Below are 26178 nucleotides of genomic sequence, written 5' to 3'. Positions count from 1 at the left end.
TTATTGATGATTGGTTGTAAGTCAACCTTTTAGACCAGCTATCCTAGTAGCGTGGATACGAGCAGTCTTAGGCTAAACTCTAGAGGGCGTGTTAAGCCAGCTGTTTACCATCACATATACCCCTTGAACACCAAGTGAAAGGACACCACACAAGTTGTTATGAAAATAAAAGGGTATTTATTTATAACAAGACTACCCTGGCTCTTTATGAGTCAGGGAGCTAAGCACACTACAAAACTCTTAGGAAAATACTTCAGTTGCACAATTTACACAAATGCCCGAGGGGCACGAGAAACCATCTACACTAACAGTGAAATGCGAATGGTTAGAGTCTGGAGGTACTGATTCCGGAGTGTTCCGATCAGTGGGACTAAACGAAAAAGGAACTGGACACTTGTAGAGCGAACCTGCGATGGAGCACCGAGATGCTCGATTTACCTAGCCCGGAGGCTGCGGCTGCGTGAAGTTCGTCAAGATGTCGGGAGTCCTCGTGTAGTCTCAGGAGCCTGAAAGAAGAAGTTGCTGGCAGGCGACCAGTGACGATGTTCAGAGCGATCCAAGCCTGGATCGGTGATGAAGGAAAACCTGAAAGCAGAGGGGACTCAGTTCTCAACCGCTAGCCAGCGATCGTGTGGGTACCAGGAGGGTACCGGCTGAAGTCACCTCGACCAGGTGAGTGGGTGACGTCGGACTCGGCTGTTCCTCAGACCAGGAGGCGCGGCGGCGACCAGGATGGAGGGCGAGCTGTCCCACGCAGGTGTCTGCTGTCGATGCTGGGCCCAGGAAGGGGCAGCGGATCTTGGCAGTGGCCACCCAAGCGGGGGAGTCAAGATGGCGTCGGGAGTGGACCAGGAGGGTCCGGGGTACTCCTCTGTTGAAGGGGAGCAAGTGCCAGTCTGGAGCAACCAGACTAGTGATGAAAAATAATCTTGGAGCGTCGTGAAGAGGGCCACAAGCCGGTCGGCAAGTGGTCGGACAACGCGGTGAACAGCAAGGAGCGGAAGGGCCCCCACGCAGATCTCGTGGATGCTGGGGAGACAGACTTCGATGCTGGAGCTGCTCAGGGTTTAGGGCTTCTCAAACCCTAGGTGCACTCACTCGAGGGTCCCTCGGTGGGCGTGCTAGATAAGCGTCGTGCAGGTTCTGAAGATAGCCGGTCCCGCAGGTCTCGTCACACCTACGACTCTCAGCTGAGCTGATGAGGGAGGTAAAAGGTCAGAGATGGCAGGGAACTCGGGTCTCGTCGAGCTGGGCAGTCTTGATCCGTAGGAGAGACTTACAGCAAACCGCAAGCGCTTAGTTGGTGCCTGCTGGTGCAGGGTGGCTACTCCTTAGCCACAAGGGAGAGTCTTCAGAAATAGTCAAGAGTTCCTTTCGTGGAAAGTGGTTCGTGATTCGGAGGTATCCGATTATCTGATTATCCAATTTGGGAAGGGGACTCGCTCCGACCTTTATCCTAAGAAAAAGGGGTTGGCCCGTGACTAGGTTCTACCTATGGGTGGAGCCAGGAGGGGGTGGTTACACCCCTATCCTTTGTCCGGCTTCGCGCCAGCTCAGGGGCTGGTGTGCCCCCGAAACTGGTTTGAGCCGGGCTATGCACAGTGAGCACCGGGGTGCCACTGGCAATCACCTTCCTTTCAGCCCTGCCTACCTGGGATACACAAACCCTGTCTGGGACGGTGCTAACACCGCCCTCGACAGGAAACCCTTTGTCCAAACTCCCTTCGCTGGAAGGTCCCCCAGCAGCAGGAGGTCAGACTTGTGTCTGGTGGCAGCATCCATTTTGTGATGCTGAGGCTTGAGTCAACTTTAACCGGGGTTCAGGGTTACTTCCATGTCGTGCCCCTCTAGAAGGGGGGAATGCTAACCCCGTCGCCAGAACTAGCGAGGGGTTCGTATTCCAATTCGTATGACACCTTACGCGACATGTGTAGGTGATGCGATGCCAAAGTTAGCAAATAGTTGGCCCGCGTCACCATGGAACGGCTATTAGGACTTGGTTCCGCAAGCCGTCGACGGGCTCGGCTCGCGCCAGAGCACCATCCCACATGACTCCCCGCACTCTGCCTTCAGGATTGATAAGGCCTGCCATAGGAGTGACTGATAGGAATCCATGTGTCCATTTTAGGGTTAGGTGTAGGAATACTACACCTACAGCAACGGGTGATTACACCACGTGGCCCCAGCTGTCGTGCAGCCAGTTGTGTCATATTTGGGCGGCCATTCCAGGGGTGGCATAATACATGCTGCAGCCCCTGGTAGGCCCTGGGTACACCGATGCCCTGGATACCTGTGGTATGCTGAGACAGGGACTGACAAGGCGGCCCAGTTCCAATTAGTGGATGCACCTAACGTACATGTGTGTTAATTTCGAGAGAGAACAGCTAGGCTGTGGGTCTGATTGGCAGGCCCACAGCCGGAGAAAGTCGTAAACCAATGAAGCAAAAGCAAAAAATCTGGGTGATCATAGGATTGCAGACCCTACTCTCCTACAGTACACTTATAGGAAATGCTTTTGGTCCTTAGCTTTCCTTTTTGTATATGTACTATGTATATTTGTTTCAATGTTGTATACTGTGTATACTTTGAATCTGTTGTCGGTCCACCTGTTCGCCTCGGAGGCACTCAAAAAATGGGTGGAACTGACGTCATCACGCCGACGTGGCTCTCTTATGGCTCCGGTGACGTCATACGGAGTCGCGAGCGGAGCCGAGGTATTATGACGTCCACATCGGCGTAGAGAGCTGGGGAACAAATTCCGTGGAATGCTGGCGCAGGGGATATTCACAAGGTGAGGAATCCACAGCAGATACTCTATCCACCAGAAAAAGCGTTACCGAAGGTAAGTAACTTGTTCTTTTGCAACATTAGGTCAAAGAAAGACTGGGAAAAAATCATAATTCTCTAATCTATAGCTTGCAGTTTGCATGCAGCTCTTTGATTACTGTTTTGAGCTCACTGTTCCATGTTAGGATTTTAACATCTACACTGCTAGTAACAAAAGGATCTCTCTGACAAAAGCAGTGACCTATTTAAATTATATGCACTTTGTGATCTGCGTGGTACACTTTCTTTGCGGCAGACATCTTGACCCAATGTGCTACCATAAAATGAGTTAAAACTTCCACTAGACAAAACTCCTTCTCCAGGAAGAACAATAATCACCGGAGTTATCCTGACATGTTTATTGTAGTATGAAAATTGCCGGGGTCCTGCAATGCAGCAGCAGGTGCTTTTAAAACCATAAAATACTTCCAGACACGGCGCCCCTTCGAAGAGTCAGCACCCAGTGTGGTGCCACCGGTCGCACCGCCCTAGAGCCGGCCCTGTATTGTTATAAAGATTGTATGTTTGTTACCTAAAACATGCAAATATAATATTTAAAAAAAAAAACAATAATGGGAAATTTGTCTTGGGGTGAGCTTCAGGTAGTAGCTGCAGATTCAGGTCTGGCTGTTGTGCAGGCGGTGTTTGAGGCGTTTATTGTCTAATGCAGAGGCAACTTTCTGAGGGGTCGTGCAGCATTGGCATATTGGTGAATCATGATCCTGTTATCTGTGAGTAGAGCCGTAAGAGGCTCCATGTAGAGGTTTAAGATGACCGGACACAGTATAGAACCCTGGGGACTTCACAGGTGATAGGATCTTTTGGGACCTGGAAGTGACTAAGTGAACAGGGGTCATCTTCATCTGTGGTGAAGAGGACGTTCCCTGTAATGTATAAGATAGTGGTGGCCGTGCTGTAGCATGGTCTTAAGCCAGATGGTAGTTATGAAGGCTGCTTTTTCAATGACCTTGCTGATAAATGGTAGGTAACGTCATTATGGTATTATCTAGGTTTCTTTGGAATTGGGAGCATTGGTCTGTCTTGAGAGCTTCTAGTGATGGTGTTCAGGGGGTGAAAGGTTCTCGCAAGAGAGCTTGGATGAGGATAAGATCTCATCTTTGTAAGAAGTAGCTTTTAGCAAGTTGAGTACGCAGGTGAGATCTGATCTTGAACGATGACCTTTGAAGGATTCTATGAGAAAAGGTGGCCATAAGAGGGTGTAACGGAATTCCAGCAATTTCACGTAACAAGCGTAATGCTGGATATTATACAGGATTACGCTGGTGTTATGAAACTTGTCTGGGCCTACCATTGACACGGACTATCACTGTCTTGATGGTCAGTCATATCCACTTTTCTTTTGGAATCTCATTGGCCTCATTTTACTGAGACTTGTCTGCAGCACTGTAGGTCGCATGTTCAAATCCGAACAAGAATGACTTTGCCCTTGACCTCTGCCTTTCATCCTTATATGGTTGATAAAATTAGTATCGGTCACTCTGATAAAGTTAATGTGACTATTAATAAACGCTATGCAAAAAAGCTCATTTTGAGTAGTGCTTTACCATACATAATTGCTTATGACAAAGAATATTTTACACTGTAAGCATTTAGGCCATGATGTTACCGTGTGAGTTGATGCGTTTGCATACTGAAACATTTCCTATTTCTTGTTTGGTTTGTAGGATTATCAGCAAGGCTATGAGAGGAAGCGTGAGTTAGAACCAGGGTCTTCTTCACAGGCAACAGGGAGTGGCGTGAAACCCATGGAAAAGACTGAATTGGATGTCCCAAAAGCAGCATCGGAAGCAGAGCAGGGTGCCATCTCCCCAGCCGGTAATTAATTATCTGCTAGCCCGCTATGTGGCACGGACTCTGTGTATTGCTGCTTACTTTGTTCATTTGTTGACCCTTTCCAGTATAAGCTTGTTTTGGGAATTTTAGAAGCCAGATACTGTGTGATACAGACATCTTTCTTCCTGTGTGTATCTTTTCCTCTAAACCTCTTACCAAACATTAGTGACCGGCCATTGTGTAACACTGGGCTCTTTTATCCTGTGTGTATCTGTGAATACACTTCAACTTAAATCAAAACAAGCTTTTCTTGCAGCCTGTTTTATTAGTAACTAGCGAGCCCGTTATGACGTGTTCGTGTTTTTTGTAATTATCTCAGGGGTAGGAGGGGTGAGAATGAGTGAGTAAAGGGTAGCTGAAACAAAGCAGTCATGTGACCTTGCAAGGCAATGGAGACCATAGAGGGCATTATTGATTTACTGTGCATTGTATTGTAAACCACAAAACGCTTACTATACAGATGCACTCCAGTGCCTTGGAGTGCAGTTGATGGCATCTGGCGCTTTACAGTGACCAACCATTGATTTGAAACAAGCCCTTCCTGCAGCCTGTTTTATTAGTAACCATCAAGCTCGTTATAATGTGTTCTTGTTTTTTGTAACTTTTTTAGGCGTGGGAAGGGGCGTGAGAATAAGTGAGTGAAGGGCATCTCAAATGAAGCAGTCACGTGACCTTGCAAGGCAATGGCGACCATGGAGGGAATTGCTGACTTACTTGCTCTCTCTCTCCCAACAAATGTTCTCCTGGTAATTGAAAAGTATGCTGTGGTTGAAAGACACGATGAGAATATGATTTACAGGCCTGTTCCAATACGCTTGGAGAAGCACAAGGCAAGCAGCCATGGGGAAGTGGGAGGGAGCAAGTGACAGCGGGAGGAGGGTGATTAGGGGCCGGGATAAGAAAAAATGCAGAGTGGAGGAGAGCAATTTCACGACGGTCTGAGAAGCAGAAGGCGAGCAGACACTGGGGCGCAGGATAGAGAAAGTGACAGCGGAAGAACGGTAATTGAGGAACGGGACAAGAAATGAGGGAAGAACGTAATTTACAGGCCTATTTATAGAAATGGTGCGGCGCTCGGAGCTAGTGAAAACACGATTGCTCCTGAGGTGGGCTCTTAAACAAAGAAAAAAGAAGTTCCTGAAATGGTCATTAAATGGGAGGAAAGTATAGTAATTGGTCCCTGCTCTCGGGGAGGGGTAAACAGAGGAAGAGGCATGACGCATGCATGCCATGAACAAATGGGGAGAAAGATTAGGAGAGCAACGATGGAGCCAGCAAATGGGAAACCTATGAGCAGGCTGAAGCCTACAAAGTATATACAACATGTCTCTTTTGAGACCGCGCATGCGCTGTGTTAGACCTGGCAACTTGGCGTGAGTTTCCCTTCCACTTTTTGAGGGTGTGCTTCGATTGTTTTGCTGGTGTTGTCCGCTCAGGGCGCCGTGCCACGGCTTATCCGTGCCGCAGCGCAAGTGCTCCCTAGATAAAGTGTGCATAATTGATATACCTGATTGGTTTATTGGATTCACTGTCAGTCCCCAGTAAAGTGCACCCAGCGTGCCAGGGCTTGTGAATGCCAATGCCGCTAGTGGGCTGCAGCGCTGGTTGCGCCACCCACAACAGCGGCCATGTAAACTGTGTCCTGGGTCTGCCACTGCAGACCCCGCGGGCAGTCCCGTACTGTCCCGCCGGCTGGGCCAAGTGCCCACACTTGCCAGCCTCCAGAACCTTCCCTTAGCCTCATGTTAGTCACCCCTATGGTAGGCCCGCGGGCAGGGTGCGTTGTAGGTGTAAGGTAGGACAAGCCCTGGTTGTGTGGCCTGTCCTAGTAGTGAATTACCGCCATATTCGTAGTTCACTATTGCAAGGCTACCTGTTCCCATTAGGCCAGACGAGCTGCTGGAATTATTACACCCTATAATCCCAGCAGGCTCAGGGAACATGGTAGAGAGAGATGTTTCGTATGCCTGACCTCGGAATGATAAAATACTTCTTGTAGCCAAGTTTATTTTACTATCCTGGGTTTGTAAATACGACTTTTAGAAAGTCAGTATTTACTCGCTTAATCATTTCAGCCGCCTCTGCTGTGCGTGTATCTGACTGTCTGGGCTATGTGAGTGACAGGGCTGGGGGGATGACAGGTAGCGAATGGTAGGAGAACACCTTGGTGGGAGGTGGGGGTGCCCCTTGGACTCTGAATAGGGCAGTGCTCCACTACCACAATGCTGGCTCCGCCCCCTGGGGAGCGACTGATGACTCAGCCTGCACCTGGCCCCGGACGGGCGAAGCGCTGTCCACAAGGTGCTCCTGAAAGTACTTGTCCCCTGAATGCCGGCTCCACCTCCTGTGGAGCGGCTGATGTGCCTGCCCCTCACAGTGAAAGCAGAAGTCAGAGTACCCCCAACAAAGTGCTCAGGACTGAGAACGGTTATGCGAAGGCCCCCCTGGCCTGAAAGAACAAAAGAAATGTGGTATAAAAGTAGGAGCCCTGCTCCTTGCAAATCAGAATCCTGTTTACCACAAAGAACCTCTGCCCGACTAGGAGGAGAAGACGACGCTGGAAGGACTGGCCTGCTGCTTGCCTTGCTGAGAAAGGAGAGGAAAAAGACTTGCTGAAAAGACTTTGCTGCTTTGTGCTTGAACATTCTCCAAGAGCTTGATCTGAGCTTGCCCCCTGAACTGAACCCCAGGACCAGTGGGTTCTCTGTGCTTTTGCTCGTCCTCCAATTCGAGCCGTGTGTGCATCCCGCTGGAAAGAGACTGCGCCCCTCAGCGCCCCCTCCTAGGGCCGTGACACTCAGGAGCTTGCCTGCCGCAACCCCGTGAGAGCCCCGCTCCGTTCGGAGCCGCTCTCTGTCCCCGGGCTAGGTTGCCTGCGCCCCTGTCACCGCCTGCCACTGGAGCGCGCTGAAAGCGCTGTCACCCCTCCCGCCGGAATCCTTCCGACGATCGTGATCTTTGCCGGGTCACCAGCTGCACGGACCGTGCCCTGTGACCCCGCTTCGTTATCCTCGGAACACCCCGGGCCACGCCGCCCCCACTGTGGAGACCCCCCCCTGCACCGCCGTGCTAAGGGTCGCTGGCCACGCCTGCCTACCTGCCCACACCCGCTGATTGAGGACCCAAGAACACTTCCCCAAGCTGAGCGTCGCACCGACCCGTGCCGACTCTCCCCACACGTTCTTAAGAATTCCAGTATCGGGCTCGGGGCCCGCAACGCCTTATTTCCCCATCCGCAGGAGCCGATTTTCTGTAAGTACTGGAACCACAAGTAACATTTGCGAGAGACTGCAAAGTATCCCTTTGAAACCGCGAACAAAGAATATTTGCCTGCTTTACGATCTGGTGGCATAAAGAAAAACGTTACTGGTCTTGTATTAAGTCTGCCTATTTATTTTTATATAAAGAAGCGTATTTTCACATACCTAAGCCTGGTGTCCGTTTCTGGGGGAGATTAAGGTATTTACTGTGTGTGTGATTATAATTGCTTAACCAACAACGCCTGAAGAATCGCCTTGGCTGCTCACGCCACGCACCTAGAGGGTGAGCAAGGGTCATTCCAAAAGGGGTTATCCTTTGCCCTGACGTGGAGGAGAGGGTCCCTGCTTGACACAAGGACATCCTTGCGCCAATCAGAGATCCCCGAGTCTAACACACTGTCTTGAGCCGAGACCTAAAAATACTGAGTTGGGGAGAGCAGTTTCACGATGATCGGAGAAGCACAGGGCAAGCATACACGGAGGCATGGTATAGAGAAAGCGACAGCGAGTAGGGTTATTGGGGTACAGGGTAAGACGCTAGATAAGAATATTGTTCACATGCCTGTTTACAGAAACGGTGCGGCACTCGGAGCGAATAAAAACACAATCACTCCTGAGGTGGGCTCTTAAACAAAGAAAAAAGAAGTTCCTGAAATGGTCATTAAACGGGATGAGTGGATAGATAGTAGTAATTGGTCCTTGTTCTGGGGGAGGACTAAACAGAGGAAGAGGCATGACGCATACATGCAGTGGACAAAAGAGAAGAATGTTTAGGAGAGCGACGATAGAGCCAGCAAATGGGAAGCCTATGAGTGGGCTGAAACCCATAAAGAATATACAACATGTCAAGAGAGCACATGCGCTGGCTAGGACCGAGCCCTAAAACTTCGGAACAAACAACTCCCAGAAGTAGACATTCATTAGGAGGTAGGAAATGATTCTCTAAAATCACCTCCTCCACCCCTTTACCTATTACTTTGGGGGGGGGGGGGTGGACAACAATTACTAAAGACATCTGGGTGCTAAAGATTGTATCTAATGAACACTTTCAAGGCCATTACACAGCAAGTCCCTCTAAACTGTCTACAAAACACCAACTTACTACGCTGAAGAATGAAACGTCGATCCTTCTGCCAAAACAAGCTATAAAGCTTTTACCCACACCGACAGATAGTTCAGGGAGTTTACTCCAGGTATTTTATAATGCAAAAGAAAGGGACCAAAAAAGAATACAGATTGATATCAGACAGACAGTTCACAAACAAATTCATATTGATGGAAAAATTCTGAATGCTCACCCTACATCAAATGTTTCCATATGTAAGGCAGTACGACTGGATGTGAGGAATAGATCCTCAGGACGCATACTTTCACATTCCAGTAGCATCTCTACACAGAAAATACTTAATATTGAGGATCGAAAATAATCACTACCAATACCCAGGCCTGCCTTTCGGTCTGAAATCAGGTCCTTGCATGTTTTCAAAATGCATGGCAGTCACATCCGCCTATTTAAAGAAGAAGGGTATTTTCACTTACCCCAGTCTGGATGCCTGGCTACCTGGCTACTGAAAGCCATCACTCATCAGAAAGTGAGACAGGATTTTCTTGAAACCCCTGATTTTCTTTAAAAGCAAGTTCCTCTGGTCAGCATACAAACGTCAACTCCCACGCCGCCTCAAAAAGTGACTCCTCTGGAGGCGACAATAGACCCAAGAATAGGAAAATGTTTACTTCAGAGGAGACTGTGTTATCTATTTAAGACACGTCAACTTTTGTGCAACAACATCAATCCTTCAGCAGGACAAATATTCTCTGTTATGTGTTCTGTGGCTTCTTGTATTTACATTGTCCCAGACTCAAGCTTGCACAAGACTTCTCCAACAATACTAGAAGACCACAGGTGCAAGAAGAAGAAGACTTGGGAAGGCAAATTGATACTAACCACAAACTTGAAACCATATTGAACATGATGCAACAGTCAGAATCCTCTACAGGGAGATCCTTTGCAGAAACAGGCTTCCCACAGACAGTATTCACTGATGCATACCTATCAGAATGGGGAGCTCATCTGCATCACCTATTGGTTCAGGTACAATGGGCAGAACTCTAAAAACCATACCACATAAATCAGTTGGAGCGAGATCCATTCATCTAGCTCTAAAAGCCTGTCTCCCATGGAACCACAATTCTGATGTAAACGGACACCACCACATGAACTACAAAAACTAGCAGAGAGGTGCACGGTCAAGACGTCTGTCCACGAAAGTGTTGTCAATTTGGATTTGAACTCTAGCTGGGATGTGCCCTAAAAAGCAGTCCACATCCTAATGACTGAATCAGCTGTCTGATGTTCTCAGTCGTTGTTACAAAAAGAATCACAAATGGGGCCAGGATTACAATGCCTTCGATAACATGGTCGAAGAGTGGGAAAAAACCTTCGATATACCTCTTTGCAATGATACAAAATACTGATCATTGACATCCAGGCTCCCAGAACGGCGAGGCAATGGCCTCTATAAACCATGAATCGCCTCTGTAATATTAGACTGAGTAAGACCGTAGCAAAACAAATTCTAATAGCCACATAGTGGCCAAGGCAGTGGTGGTACAAAGACCTTCTCCAGATGTCAGCCTGATGCTACAGGAAGCTTCTTTGCAGAAACAACTGCTATCCGGGCTTCAGGAGTAAATTCAACGCCTGAACCTAACATCATTGAATTTTGCAGCATGGGTCTTGAGGTCAGAGAATATAAACATTTGAATCTTCCTCCAAACATGCATGGAAATGTTAAAAGCGGTGCCTCAACAACAGACAGGATCTGATTCACTGTCAGAAGACATCATTAGCTACTGCAGTCAAAGCTGCAGTTTTTATAGGTAAAGTTTCGTCCAGCAGCTTTAGCCGCCCACAGAAAATCCCAAACCAAATGTCGTTTTTCAAACTCCCATTTATTAAGGATCTTGGAGGAACTCGGCAACGTTTTCCTACCAGTCAAACAACCTTCTTCTCCTTTGGAGTTATATCTTGCTTTATTGAAATTAATAAACCCTACATCTGAACCTATGAATAAGGCTACATTACAGCATCTTTCCTGGAAAACATCCTTTTCGGTAGTCATCACCTGTGCGGAGAGAGTTAGAAAATTCCCGGCCTTATGTTCTGTAGAACCCGACACAATTTTTCATTCGAATAGGGCAGTAATGAGGACAGATCATTCTTTCTTTTCGAAGTGTGTCTCTGATTTTCATATTCAACTGTGCAATTACACTTCCCACATTCTGTACCAATTCATGTACTCTTACCAGTGTTTTCTCCATTTCTTAGGCATTAGAAGGGTTCTTCATTTCTATCTAGATGAAATTAAAGATCAGAGAAAGTTGAAAGAACTATTTATAAATTATATGCAAATTAGTCGCAATATTAGCTTTATTAGGCAAACGGAGAGTGGCGAAGACCTGGAAGAAGGGACCCTTCCCGATACTTGTAGACTGGTTGAGGGAGGCTGCATTCAGTGGCAAAACTGCATGTAACTATGCAGAGCTGCAGGTCCCATAGGCCAGACCAAGACATATCTGTGGAGGCCTGAGGAATACTTTGATGGTGGTCCGGGGTAGTGGGTCCCTCAGGCATGCATGTTTTACCAATCTGATGCTCTGGAGTTGAGTTGTAAATACCATGCTGGAAATATGAATGGATTGCTTTTTATTGCTCTTTATCATATTGTGTAGTGTCCCTCTCCATGACCTCCCCCGCTGGGTCAGCCTGATGATACATATATAGGCCTACTGGGGATGCTCCCAGGACAGTATTGCGTCTGTGGTCTTCTACTGTTTATTGCCGTGCCATGCAGTGTTTGATGGAACTGCCTCTTTACCCACGCTTCTTTCAATTGTGTTGATTGTAATAACTAAAAGTTTCATAAAAAATATATGTAAAAAACTATTTATAAATTATGAACATGTCAGAGTATTTTAACCAACTTTTAAACACGTAATTGCTAGTTGGATAGCTACTTGCATTACCATGTGTTATAACTGAGCAGGTAAGCTCCTTCAAGGGACACTAAAAACACACTACTGGGGGGAAACACCACCTCAGCATAGCTTAGAAATGTTCCTACTGCTCATCTCTGCAAGGCAGCAACATGGACGTCAGTACACACTTTCGGTACACACTTTTGCCTAGATTCAGTCACGCAAGTAGATGCTAGGCTAGGTCAGTAAACACCTTGAACATATTTAAGTAATGAATGACTATGCTATGCTTAGCTCCAGAAATTATTTTCTCCTGACCATCAGCCACTTTTTTCTATAATTATAGTTAGTTTGCTACTCTATTCCATCATGTTACACTATCAGTGAAGATCCTAGGATGCAGAAGAAAAAGTCACTTACTTGTAGTCCTAGTTCTGCACCATATGAATCTTGGTCGAGCCATACACGACCAGCCTGTCTCGCCGGCTAGATAAGGTTGTGCATTGGAAAATATCCAAAACATTTTATCCGTAAAAAATAACTAACTGTGAGGCAACTGCCAGTGCTATGCGTCATCTGTAGGCAAGGCTCCTGGAGAGGGACAGGGTCCTACTTTCATGGCTTTAAACATAGGTCTGTCAAGTGTTTCCTTTAAGTTACACACCTTCAACCCTTTTTTGCAACTAATATGTTGCAGTGCTGTCTTGAAATGGAAGTGATGTTTTTCTTAATACTAACGACTACATAAAGCAAAACACATAATCTCCTCTGATTAGGGTTGCCACCTTTCCCAGAGTCATTTGTTCATCAGGGATATGATACTTAAATAGGAATTTATGTGAAATCCTCTATTTATTTCTAACACGGTTTGTCTCTGTTTACTTTAAATATGAAGCAGAGATCATTTAGGCATCTCTAGATCACCTGATAAGGAGAATAAATACCGACTTAAGTGATTTCCCTAATTTTGTTTACCAGCCTGAACAGTAAAATACTTCTCAAGTCAGTAAAGAACTGGGCAAGTGCCAACCCCTATGTCTGATAGGCCTCTGAAGGGTACTAATCATCTGATGGGCAAATGGATACTGGCACAGTTTTCATATCATTTATTTGATTTATTTATTTGAAAAGTTTTATATAGCGCTGGCTAGACCCGGAGGCATCAGATCGCTTAACATGAGGATGAGCATTGTTTCAGAGCATAGTTACAAGTTACATAGTTATACAAGTTACACAGTTTCAGAGCATAGTTACAACTTGCTGGAGCGTAGGTACATGCGTTAAAAACATATACATAAGGGAAAAAGCAGGTAAGGTGAGAGATTCAGGGCAGAGGGGATAGGAGCAGGGGAGGTAGACAAAGAATGAAAAGGGAAGAGATGGGGAGGGTGAAAGAAACACAACCGGGAGACAAGGGAAAACAGTGTCCAACTTCCGGTGTGCTGTGATCCCAGTGGAAATGGTGTCATTCCCTTACCTCCGTTTTGTGTGGCTCCCTTTATGCTGTGGACTCTCTCAGATGTGTCCCTGAGACTCCAGGGCATACAAACTGGATCCCTCCCCAACAAGGGGAGAAGGAGTGCTTTGGTAAATAGCACATGGTTACAGAAGTTAGAGTTGTAAAAGTCAGATAAGGAAGAAACAAGTCCCCAGGAGAGGAAAGAGAGAAGGGGGGAGGGGCAGGGGGCTGGGGAAACCCAGTTGCGTTACATAAGCACTTTGGATTACATGAGTTACATACGAGATACAAACAGAGAAAAAATTGAAAATGTACAAGTTGTAAAGTCACTCAAGGAGGAGATACAAACGGAAAGCTCTAACATAACATAGCAATGGTAGTAAGTTCAAAGGTCTACTACATATACTAGTGGTTAGAGTTCTATATATACAACTAGTAAGTTCACCCAGGATTACATTTTAACAGCGATTAGGCTTGGACAATTATATATTACATATATATATATATTTATGAGTTACAGGAGCATGGCTCAGGCATAGGGAAAAAAACAGGCAAGGGGAGAGAAATTCAGGGGAGAGAGGAAAGGAATAAGGGAGGTAGAAAGAGTGAGGGAGGTAGGAGGTAGGGGACGGGGTGAAGAGTGATGGGATCTGTTTTGTCCATGCCGGAGCCTTGGGCCCCCCCTCCCTGACCCACCGCATTGCAGGGCCCGCTCCTTGAAGACAACCTGGGGCAAGCCCATAAAGCCACCATCTTGAGTGCGAAAGCCACCATCTTGAGTGCGACAAGCTGCGGGGAAGATCGTTCCAGGGAGAACATAGTCTAATGTCTCAAAATAAATTACATTACACACATAAATATAGGCTAACAGGAATAAATGCACATACTTAAATGATAAGAGAGAGGCAATAAAACACACCTCAGTAGTCTGTTCTGAAAATGCAGCGCCTTTGGAAAAATAACAACATCTTCGTTCATAAAGTGGTCTTAGATCAAGATGATTTGAAGCAAATCTCCGTCAACAATGGCACAACAAAATGCTGCCATAACAATCCTCCCACCCGCACTCCACACTCACCGCCTCCTGCTGCATGAGTCCCGTGAGGTGAGCGCAGGGGGCACTACAGCACGTAACCGGCCGCTCTGGCCCGCATCACCCGGTCAGCAGTCTCTGCCCCCACACCATAGTCAGTTCTGTGCTCTCTACTCAGAAAGGGCCTCACCACAGAATCCGCCCGCCTGGGCCCCCGGGCTGTTCTCTGTGGTTCCTAACCGGCCAACAGCTCCTTGTCCTCCCTCACTTCTGCACAGATGTCCACACATTTATTGAGTTTTATAAAGTGCGAACATGACCCTTTCGGGTATCGGGGCACTGTACATCTGGAAAGCAAAAAGGTAAACAGATAGGAGTATACAATTGTGAAAGAGTAACAACATCAATATAAGCACGTAAGTTGGCATTCTTAGCGTCTGGATTCGGAGTGGTCATTTAAATAATGTGTAGGGCATCCTAGAAAAAGTAACAATGGGTATGTAGTAGGACTAGAGAGTCTTGTGGAAGAGCAGGCCATTTAGGTTAAAGTCTGAGAAGGATGCATCTTCATTGGGGAAGGAATGTGTTCATTAGTGGTTGCTTTACTTTTCGTTTGAAGAGGGCAGTTGAGGGGTTGGATCTGGTCTCAGGAGGAAGAGACTTACACATTTTGGAGGGGATTCCAGAGAAGAAACACTTGTAGATTTTTTTTTTTTTAATTTGTAGGGCTTCAGTCGAAGGGAGCCTGTGCTTCGTAAAGTTCTATTCTCGCCTGATAGGACGAGTTTCTACAGTATTGTATTTTTTATAGATTCACATGCTTGAATTTCCCTGTCGTCATGGTGGGAGTCTCACGGTAACAGTAAAATAGCAGTATTTAAGCTTAACATCCAATTCCCATAGAAATTCAATAGCCTGTGGCAACCTGCCGTCATTGTTTTAAAACATCCAAACTTCAGCCAATCAGAGTATAGACGATAGGGTCTCCCTTCCCTGCAGGGCCACCATAACTCAGATTGATTACCGCATGTAGTGTGTTAGGGAGTCTCCCTGAGCTCTGCACAGTCACAGTGTTTCTACTGTTACCCTTTTGAACTTCCAGCTTGCAGTTCATTTCTTCGGATTACTACAAACACTTTTCAGAGCCTGCAAGGTCACATCGTGCATGATACGTCAGTATCCTCCTATGCTGCTGCTACTGAAAGAATGATCCTTTGTCAAATATTACCATGCTTCCCGGTACACAACCTGTGGATTCGCCACAAGATGATTTTGATGGTTTCCATATCCTTAGGGAACGAGCGACCAAACGCTTCCAATACCAAATAGACAATCGGTTTGTTCTCTTTATGATTTTAAATAGAAAAGTTGTGAGACCTATTCCAATTGTTGATATATTCGAGAGGAATTACAATCATGGAAAACCCTGTCCCTCAAAACCCCACCTAACCGGCAAGGAGATGTTCTCAACTATGCCCGATGCTACTGTACGGGCTGCCAATTTGGGGCAGGTATAAATACCAGATGTGGTCAGATATTGCCACATACATAAAATTTCTGCCGGAAGACAAAAAGGGCAGAAACAAAAAAGATTCTGTCCGTCGTGAAACGGTCTCATCAGAAAACATACCTTGCGCTAGAGATATCGCTTCAATAGGTTTCCCACAACTGGCAGTGTCAGTGGTCCTTAGATGCCAAGGTTCATTCCACGCCACAACATTTAGAACCTGGGGTGCAAATATATCTAATATTTTTACTTTACCATGGCGACGCTCTGTTTGGCAAGCATGTTGACGACGCCTTGCAAGCAGTGAAGACTGAATTTTACAATTTCAAAAGAAGCACCCTTTAGAGGGACGGGTGAAAGAGACACTTATATGTATCAAGGAGGATACCAGAGGTAACAGACTTAGCAACCCTCTCAGTAGCCCTTAGAGTAGCTTACCTACAATGACCACGATCTTTTGCTGCTTATGCCATCCTGTTGGAGAAACAATCCCAAAATGTTGTCATCTGTGGCCAGGTGTTCGAGCGCACCCAGATTTCGCCCACAACTCCTCCAAAACGAGGGCACCCACCTCATCTGCTTCAGAAGGGAGTGGTAGCTACGCTAACCAAAGGTTCCATAGAGAATGACCCACATTCTCAGCAAGGAACAGGTTTCTATTCTCGGTTTTTCCTAAAAGACACAAAAACAGAGGAGTGGCGATCCATCATAGACCTACAGAAATTAAACTAGTATTTACGGAAAAAATACTGTTACATGGTCACCCTCTCCGACACCACATGACAGCTCTGAATTTATAAGGTATATACTTCCACATTCCCACCCACACATCAAAGTTCTCCCATTTAGCTTCAAATCAGCTCCCTGCATGTTTACGTACTGCCTAGCCCTGTGGCAACTTTTTTCAGGAAGGACAGTCATCAGGTATTCCCCTACTACAACTGATTGATAAAAGCATCAACGGCATTTCAAGCGTCCAAGGCCACAGCGGCTTGCCTAAAGTTGTTTCATAAACTAGCTCTCCTTGTGAATTATCAAAGATCATCAACTCCTCCATCCAAGAAGATACTGTTCTTGGACCACAAGACTAGATACTGTCCAAGGCAAAGACTTTCTATCCCAAGACGAGCAACACAATTTCTAGGAACTGCCTCTCAAACAAAAAAAAGAATTCAGTGTGTCTGTTCACTTAGCTTCTGGGCATCATGTCCTCAGCAATCAATATGATCTCTCTTGCACGCCTGAAAATGAGCGCCTTACAGGAACAGATACAAAACAAAAGATTCAAACAAAAGAATCGTTCAAGGGCCTGGTGATCTTCATACAGGTACGATGGAAGCTCTAGGCTGGTGGTCCCAGACCTCCCACCTGTCAGAGGGCCTCACGTTCTTACCTCAAATACCTCACTTTGGAATGACTATGGGTGCCCCCCTGGGGAGCTGGGGGGTGCTCATCTACAGAACTTGCAAATTCAAATAAAGTGGTCTCCATTCCAAAAGAGCATACATATCAATCGCCTGAAGCTCAAAGCCATCTAAATCAGTCTCCAAGCTTTCCTGCCAATGATAGCAGAGTCTTCGGTGTTAGTTCGCATGGACATTACCAAAGCATCCAACAAAACATCCTCCACATATGGACGTTTGATCAGTCGGCGCTAAATATGACCTTCTCGTTCTGGGGCAAACCAGCTCTAGATCTCTTTGTAACAAACGAAACCCCCAAATGCCAATTCTATGCAAGTTGGCATCCACATCCAGAATCATGGGGCAATGACTTTCAACAGATTGTCTTGGGTTTATGCATACCTTTTCACCTGATAACTTTAATATCAAAGGTTCTCAGCTAGAGGAAAACGGAATGGTGTCATCTCATCCGGAGAGCTCCCAAGTTGCCCATGCAGCATTGGTTCACAGAGCTTCTCCTGCTATTGGAATACAACCACATTCCCCTTCCAACATTGCGTAAATCTTTCACGATGAACAAAGGCCAGGTCCTTCATCCTGACTCAACTTCTTTACTCCTATGCGCACGGCTCCTAAATTCCATGAATTCGGGGTACTCGATGTTCCTCAGGACTGCAGGTGTAGTCTCTCCAAGTCCAGGCGGAAGCCATGATAAAGACATGTAAACTCTTTTGGAAACGTTTCTGCCTATGGCGCCAGAAATTAAACCTACATCCTCTACTAGCATAATCTGGCAGATAACTACTTATCTCCCTTCGCTAGCTCAGTTATGGTTGGTACATGCGTCTGTTAAGGTACGGCTTGCAGCAATATCAAGCTATAGATGCACATCACATTTTCTCTCTTTCTGCTCTTGCAGAATCATTAATCAGGGCATGAAAGAATTGCTCAGAGTTTTTTCCTCCAGTAAGGGCTCCTTCCCCAGACTAACACCTGAACATAGTCTGTCTCAACTCATGAAGAGTTCATTCGAACCCATTCACAGAGCAAACCTCACATTCCTCACATGGAAGGTTACCTTGTTACTATCAATCAATCAATCAATCAGGGGATTATAAAGCGCGCTACTCACCCGTGAGGGTCTCAAGGCGCTGGGGGGCAGCTCTGGATTAGTCGAAGAGCCAGGTCTTGAGGTCCTTCCTGAACGTGTGCAGGGTTGGGGAGCGTCTGATGTTCACGGGGAGCTCGTTCCAGGTCTTGGCTGCGATGTAGGAGAAGGCTCTCCTGCCTGTTCTGTTTCTGAGGATGCGGGGGACCTCTGCCAGGGTGAGGTCGGTGGAGCGGAGGTTTCTCTTGGGTACATGGAAGGATACTTTCTCGTTGAGGTATTTGGGTCCGATGTTGTTGAGGGATTTGTAGGCGTGGGTGAGGAGTTTGAAGGTGACCCTCTTCTCGATGGGTAGCCAGTGGAGGTCTCGTAGGTGTTGGGTCATGTGTTCGTGACGCGGTGTCCCGAGGACGAGTCTGGCAGCGGCGTTCTGGATGGTTTCGAGTTTGTGTAGTAGAGCTCTATTGATTCCGGCGTATAGGGCGTTGCCGTAGTCCAGTCTGCTGGTTATGAGCGCGTGGGTGACGTTCTTTCTGCACTCACTCTGACCAGGAGGGAAGAAGAGATACAGGCTTTCTCAACTCGAGAACCTTCTTGTGCCTCGGTAACTTAGTACTTCTCAGAACCAATCCATAGATTTATTCCCAAGGATCCTTCGGATTTTGCCTCAATTAACCCATAATATTTCAGACTTTTTTCCCGAATCCAACATCACCACCTGAGGTCTATTCATACGCTAGGTATCAAATGATCTTCAAAATGTACTTGCATTACGCTAAACAACCCATGAGAACTGACAAACTGTTGGACTCAAATGGACACACTCGTAAGGGTGCTCCAGTCACAATGGCAACCATCGCTCGATGAATTTCAGCTGCAATCCAGTTCTGCCTCTCAAAGGCTTGCGAGACCCTCACAAAGAAAACCAGGGTGCACTCAACTAGGGCAGTTTCCACCACAACTACTTTGTTTACAGAAGTGCCAATGAAGAAGATATGTCATGCTTTAACTTGGAAGTGTGCATATAATTCATGCAGCATTATTACCTGGAATCGACACAGTACAGTGATGAAGTGGTTGGACAGGTTGCACTACACCACTTATTTCAATAAGGGAAGCCTCTTTTGGTTTCATGTGTCAGCTTATGTATTTATGCAAATTTTAATGTATGGTATGTTAATATATTAATTTATTACATTGCGTCTTAATAAGTTATATATATACTTTCTACCCACCATCCGGTATTTGCACTAATATAATAAGATATACAAATACAGTAACCGCTTGCTATTCTGATTCGGGCATGTGAATATGTAGGAAAGTAGGTTCTGCTTTTATGGTTACCCCCACTTTTTGCCTGGTGTGATGCTGTTTCTGACTTGTCTGACTGGGATCCTGATAACCAGGACCCCAGTCTCTGTGCTTTCTCCCCTAAATTGGCTATGCTAAGTACTTGGGTACATCCTAGATTGGACACTGGTGTACCCTTATAAGTCCCTAGTATATAATACCAAGGTGCCCAGGGCATAGGTACACCAGGGGCCTCCCATGGGCTGAAGCATGTATTATGCCACCCATGAGAGACCACTCACATTGTAACTACAGGACTGCCATTGCAGCCTGTGTAAGCTGGTGCTAGCACCACTTCCGACAGTTATGAGTTTGCTTATATCTGAGGTCACTGCACTTAAAACGTATGTCACCCCTGAAGCAGGCCTTTCAATCCTAAAGGCAGGTTGCTCGGTTCTAAGTGTGAGGGTGTCCCTGAATGAGCGGGACACCCCTACAACCTCCAGATTCCATTCTGCCAGGTTGTAAGTGTATCAGCCATTACGATATATAGAGTGGCCATACGTCATTACGCGATGACCATCTCTAAACTGGCTGGAACTAACCCAGTCATGTTTGGTATCAAACATGTTGGAATCATACCCACACCTTAAACTGTATGGGAGGTATGATTCCATGCACTGTAAAGCTCATCCGGAGGTGCTCCCGATACCATTCCTTCAGAACTGGACAGCAAATTGGGGCTGCTGCCGACTAGACATGTTTCTGCCCTCCTGCTGCTGAGCCAAGCTCGAGCAAGGGAAGGCAGAACAATAGATAGCCTGTCAAAGGGAGGTGTGATCACCTCCCAGACAGGGTGTAGTGTATTGGGGCAGGGGCGGGGTGCTTGCCAGCGCCACTGAGACTGCTTACATGGCACATTTGGTGTCCTCGTTGCATACTCCAGTTCAAACTAATTCAGGGAGCTGTTGGCTCCCGCTCTGGCGCAAAACTGGACAAAGGATGTGGGAGTATACTCCCCACTGTCCAGCCCCCCCCCCCCTTGGGAAGGGACCCCTGAATCGTCTTAACCCTTTCCTTAGGGTATTTAAGGGCTTACCTGTGGGTGGGTTCTTGGATTCGTCGTGGGATACAATTCCGATTCAACTCTGCGTCCTCTTCTACCGTCTGGACACTCTGACCGAGTCGGACTGACCATGTCGGACTGACCGCATCGAACTTTGTTTTAGGAACGAGACTGCAACCGTGAAGACTCCAACTGCTCCAGGTCTCCACGTCCTGCAAGTCTGCTGCAACCTCAGTGTCTGTGCTCCATACAGATCCCTCACAGGGCCTGTGGACATTCAAGACAACTGAAGGGGTCTCCCTTGGAGCGAAGGAGTCACTCCCCTGCCGTCACTGCAACGTACCTAACCGGTTTGCTGATCCTGGGCTCCTACGGTCTCCCACATGTTCAGTAACACAGGCAGTGGCGTAACGAAACTTGAGGGGGTCCCCTGCAAAGCACATGGAGGGCCCCCCCCCCCCGGCGATTCGGCCCACCACCTACCTACCACTTTGACCTACCACCCAGAAATCTAGTATATTTTGATTTGAAACCTCCAACATTTAAATGAAATGCCTCTATATTGTCTTTCTCTAAGTTCTAATGAGAAAATGGGAAATACTCTTAGCATACAAGCTATGCCATTTGTAACATTATTGTCAAAAGCAGATTATTTAACTGAGACAGCAATCCGAACAATGCCAAGGGGCGATCCTATTGTCTCGGTGACTGCCTATGGCTGCAGAACAAAGAACAACTATGAATGGCCTGAAATAGAATTGACATTAATGGATAATAACTTGAAACTTTGAAAGACAAACCCAAACCTGCAATTCCATAAAAGCTCGACTGACCATATACATGAGAAGTACACAAGATATATCTCAGTATCCTGCGAAAGTCAAGAGAAATAGACTGGTGAATTATCTGCATGCCACACACTAGCGACTGTCAAGGGTTGTGCATGATAATAACGTGAACTGTGGAAGCAATTTCAATTTCTACCATCAGGTCTTTATTAGTAAGCAATGCAAAGCAGGCAGGCAAACAAGGCTGAGGAAGAAAACTGTGTTTGGATACACTTATTGCAGACAAGTGCAAGCAACACCATAAATAACACTGCATGTAGAATAAAAACAAACCATATCAGCAAGTACCTAATGACAATCTATACAAACTGTAGTTAGTAAAGCAAAAGAAAAATTGCAAATATTTTCAAAGTGCAGAATAAAGCAATCAACAGTCCAGCAATATATAAAAATCAAGCATGTTTTGTAAAACAATCGACTTTCTTCTTGCATCACGGTGAAAATACTTTCAAAGTGCATGGTAAAAACAAGTCCAGCAGTATGCAAAAATGAAGCCAGGTTACTCAAACAATTCCCCGTTTGGTGTGTGCATAAAGGCACATATATTTCAAAGTAACTGGTAAACAATAACAACTACAGCACCATACAATAATCAAACCAGTTTAGACTAACAATTCCCTTTTAGAATGCTCAAATATTTCAAAGTGACTAGCAAAACAGTAACAAGTACAGTAGGCAGCAGCATACAAAAATCAAGCCAATTTAGTCAACGAATGCCTTTTGGTTTGTGCATGAAGGTGCAAATATTTCAAACTTACTGGTAAAACAACAAGTACAGCAAGCTCCAGCATACATAAATCAAACCTATTTAGTCAGACGAATTCCCCCTTTGTTTGTGGATCAAGGCATAAATATTTAAAAGTGCCTGGTAAAGGAATTAACAATTTAGCAGCTTAAACATCAAACCCGTCCAGTTAAACAATGCCCCTTTTATCTGTGCATAAAGGTGCAAATATTTCAACGCGAGTGGTAAAAACAAAAGCAAGTTTAGCAGCATGAACATTAAACCAGTCTCGACTAAGTATGCCCCTTTAGTTTGTGCATAAAGGCACAAATAAGTGACCGGCAAAACAATAACAAACTCAGCAGCAAAATAAACAAGGCTGTTTACTCAAATGATGCTCCTTTTGTCTGTGCAAAATAAAGTGTCCAGGGGGTGCATATAGTCAGGTTCAACTGAATACATTTCTTCTTGCCTCTATAAACGTATGTTAAGAAGATTGAGGTAGCCTTTATATAAGCAAACAATATTTAAATTATGATTTACTGGCAGAATACCATATTACTTACTGCTTCCTCTTGTGATTCAAAGGACAGATACATTTAGAAAAACAGACTATGAGCAGGAACAGTAATTGCAGGATCCTGATGAAATTAATTGCAGAGTTTGAAGGCTGCTACAGCAGAAAACCAATACTTAAAGAGTGGATACAAGGCTGAAGACTGCTTACACCAGGAAGCGTGACTGGCAAATTAGACTGGTGGCTGACGGCTACTACTGCTTGGTTCACTGAATTGGAGAGATGTACTTGACTGAAAGAATGTTTGCCTATTTTCCTTTCTTCGTGCAAACTCTTCTGCTAGAGCTTTCACATTTAATTTTTTGCCAGGTCACTCTCAATGCTTAAAGTTGCAAGCCCCGACAGCCTTTCCTGCGTCATTGTGCTTCGGAGATAGTTCTTGATTAATTTTAACTTTGAAAATGACCTTTCTGTACTGGCTACAGTAACTGGAATTGTAAGAAAAAGTTTCAGTGCTGTTGCAACATCCAAAACACTGGGCAGAATTGCATGGTTTCGGAAAAATAAAAGGTCAGCCAGATCCTTTATTGTACCACCGGAGATTAGTTGTATTTGTCCTTTCAACACTGCTTTGAACGCGATGAGTTGTTGTGGAAACTCTAGGTACAAGTCTTTTTCATGATGAGCTGCCAGGGTCATTGCTGCTTCAAACAACTCCTCCTCACTAGTTCTGAGGATTTCTGTTGGCATCATGAAATGAAAGCATGGGATTATGGTGTTCATACCAGCAAATCGAGCTTTTATCTGATTTTCAGCAATATCTATGTTAGCATAAAACACAGACACCTTAAAAAAAAAATCAGGATTCTTTTTTTTTTTTTTGCAGAGTTTTATATAGCGCGAACTTGACCCGAATCCAATCCGGTATCAGAACGCTTTACATAGCACCAGTTACGTTACATTAGGACACACATTCATTCTTTGGTAGGCACGGGGAGATTAAGTGATTTGTCCAGAATCACAGGATGTTCAGCGTCATTACCGAGACTCAAACCCAGTTCCCCAGGTCCGAAGTCGAGCGCCCTAGCCGTTAGGCCAACTCATCTCCCCTATCCCAAGGATTGCACAGCCTTGTCTTCCGACTGTATCCCATAACGCTGACCGGGCATTATCTCTTGTCAAAGTGCAGTACTCAGGACTGGTTCCTCCCCAGATCCATCTCTGGAGATACGTCCTTGTCCAGAAGACCCTCTGCCCTTGGTGTTTTCGGACATGTTATTACCCTGTGGTCCTCGTTGAGGAGCTCGACCAACAGGCTCCATATTTTACAGAATTCCACATCCAAATCTTTGGTGCTGTACACAGACGGTCCATGACTCAAGAGTCGCCATGTCCACTATAACCACAATTCTAACCTTGGGATCTGGTCTTTCCCCACTACGCTGCTATTGTTGGCCTGGCTGGTACTAACAGTGCGGATGTTGTCTTCCTTCTCACAGGTGGGATGGGTTAGCTCTCCAAGGACCGCACAATCCAGGCTCTTTCCTCTTATCAGCCTGATGCCCTCTAGGATCCCATCCGGAAACGTGGATTGCCATGGGCAGCCCCACCATGTGTGTGATCCTCTCCTTACAACCCCTACAGCACCACTCAGACCTCCCGCTGTCTATGGTGTGTAGTTTGGTGTGTGTTTAGTGACATCTTCTTTCTTTCCCCTGGCTGTCTAGCGAAGTTATCTGCGCTGACATATTTCTCCTCCCATTGCTTTACCCTTCAAGTACTACCCATTTCATCCTCCGACTGCAGTTGGGAGGAACATTTGTACCCTGGGTCTGTGAATTAAGAAAGTGACACTAAATGTCTTGCAGATGTTGGAGTACGGGGGACATTCCAAACCACGCCCACGCCCATCAAGGTCCTTTTCTGACCTCAGGTAGGACCCAGTGCCGTATTTGCAAGTAGTGGAATCTTTCTGATTCTGGGATTCATGGTCCCTCCTCAGATCCTCAAATGATTTAATGGTTTTGCCAGTAAAGAAGACTTGTAGCCTGTAACACCGTCCTCTTTCCACATTTTAAATGTACCCCTATCTAGCCCTGGTGTAAAGTGTGCATTGCTAATGAAAGGGGTACATATGGACAAGTGGGGCCTCAGATCTCTTTTTATTGTGTGAGTGAAAAGCAAGGTAAGGAGGCTTTTTGCCCTAGCGAGTACCCCTACGGCTTACCATATACTCTTTATGATGCCCACAAACTATAATTTTCTCCCTTAATATCTGAGGAACACCCATCTCGTATGGCGTGGGCCAAACCCGAACACTTGTAGGGGTTAAATACTTTTCTAGCATCGAGGGATAACAATATAGTGTTCTTCCCGCTCCTTCGCGTTATATCAATGAGATATACTCCCTTCTTCGTATTATCCCTGCACCTACAGGCCGGATTAAAACCAGCTCCATCCACATGTATCGGCAACAGAAGCCTCCTCAACCAGCTAATTTGCCTGGATCCTGGACCTTCACCTTGGCATCTAGATAGAGGAACAATATGGGCTGCTATAAAGCACATAGCTTTGGGTTCTTATTTGTTTTGTGAAACAAAGAAATAGTGGCATCTCAGATCAACGGGCTAACTCCACCACCGTCCGAGAAGCCATTGGCCAATGTGATTATCTCTGTTTTTTTTTCAATCTTAAACATATGCCTGTTGGAGGGAGGCCCGCCGGGTAGTCGGGGAGACTATTCCGGCACTTTCCTACCGCAAAGTTATAGCCGAGCGCCGCTGAGAAGCCTCCTCGGGGGGGGGGTCCTTCTCCTATGATCGTACTAGGCCCAGTAACACCACCACACAGGACTCAATAGTAGTTGCGAGATTAGATTCTTTATCGGCAGTAATACGTGCAATATTTACAGAGGGATCGAGGGATCCTGTCAGAGTCTCAGTGTTCGTTCAAGAGGATGGGGTAGCGGGACAGTCTTAGTGCCAGCCAGGCACGGGAGGGCTCTGCGCCAGACCTTGGATGCTGGTCTCAGAGCGGCTCGGATGTGGAGAGCCGCGACGTCGTCTGCAGGGCTCGGATGGTAGTTCCGCTTAGGTCGAGCCGCGACGAGGTCAGCTGGGCTCTGGTGGTAAGGTTCAACAAGGTCGGGCCGCGACAGCGTCAGCAGGGCCCCAAAGGTTCGTGAAGGTCTTTAGGCACGGTGGAGCCGCGACGTCGTTAGCAGGGCTCAAGGGGTGGTTCAGGGTGAGTCTTCTTCGTAGGGTCAGCCGCGATCCGATCAGCAGGGCTCTCGACTCCAGGATACA

At 46.2% G+C, this 26178-nt stretch overlaps 1 protein-coding gene across 4 annotated transcripts in view; it reads left to right on the top strand.

Annotated features, from left to right (window-relative positions):
* CIZ1 (CDKN1A interacting zinc finger protein 1) overlaps nt 1-26178 on the top strand; it is a 1193645-nt gene that overhangs the window by 289466 nt on the left and 878001 nt on the right. For all 4 annotated transcript variants that reach the window (XM_085614087.1, XM_085614089.1, XM_085614086.1 and 1 more), the window contains exon 5: nt 4512-4662. In XM_085614087.1, the coding sequence (XP_085470213.1) occupies nt 4512-4662 (151 nt within the window). The remainder of the gene's footprint in view (nt 1-4511; nt 4663-26178) is intronic.

This window comes from Triturus cristatus, chromosome 1_2, assembly GCF_964204655.1.
Source record: "Triturus cristatus chromosome 1_2, aTriCri1.1, whole genome shotgun sequence".
Lineage (NCBI taxonomy): Eukaryota > Metazoa > Chordata > Amphibia > Caudata > Salamandridae > Triturus > Triturus cristatus.
Note: the sequence above shows the minus strand (reverse complement) of the source record. Positions and strands in the feature narration are given on the sequence as shown.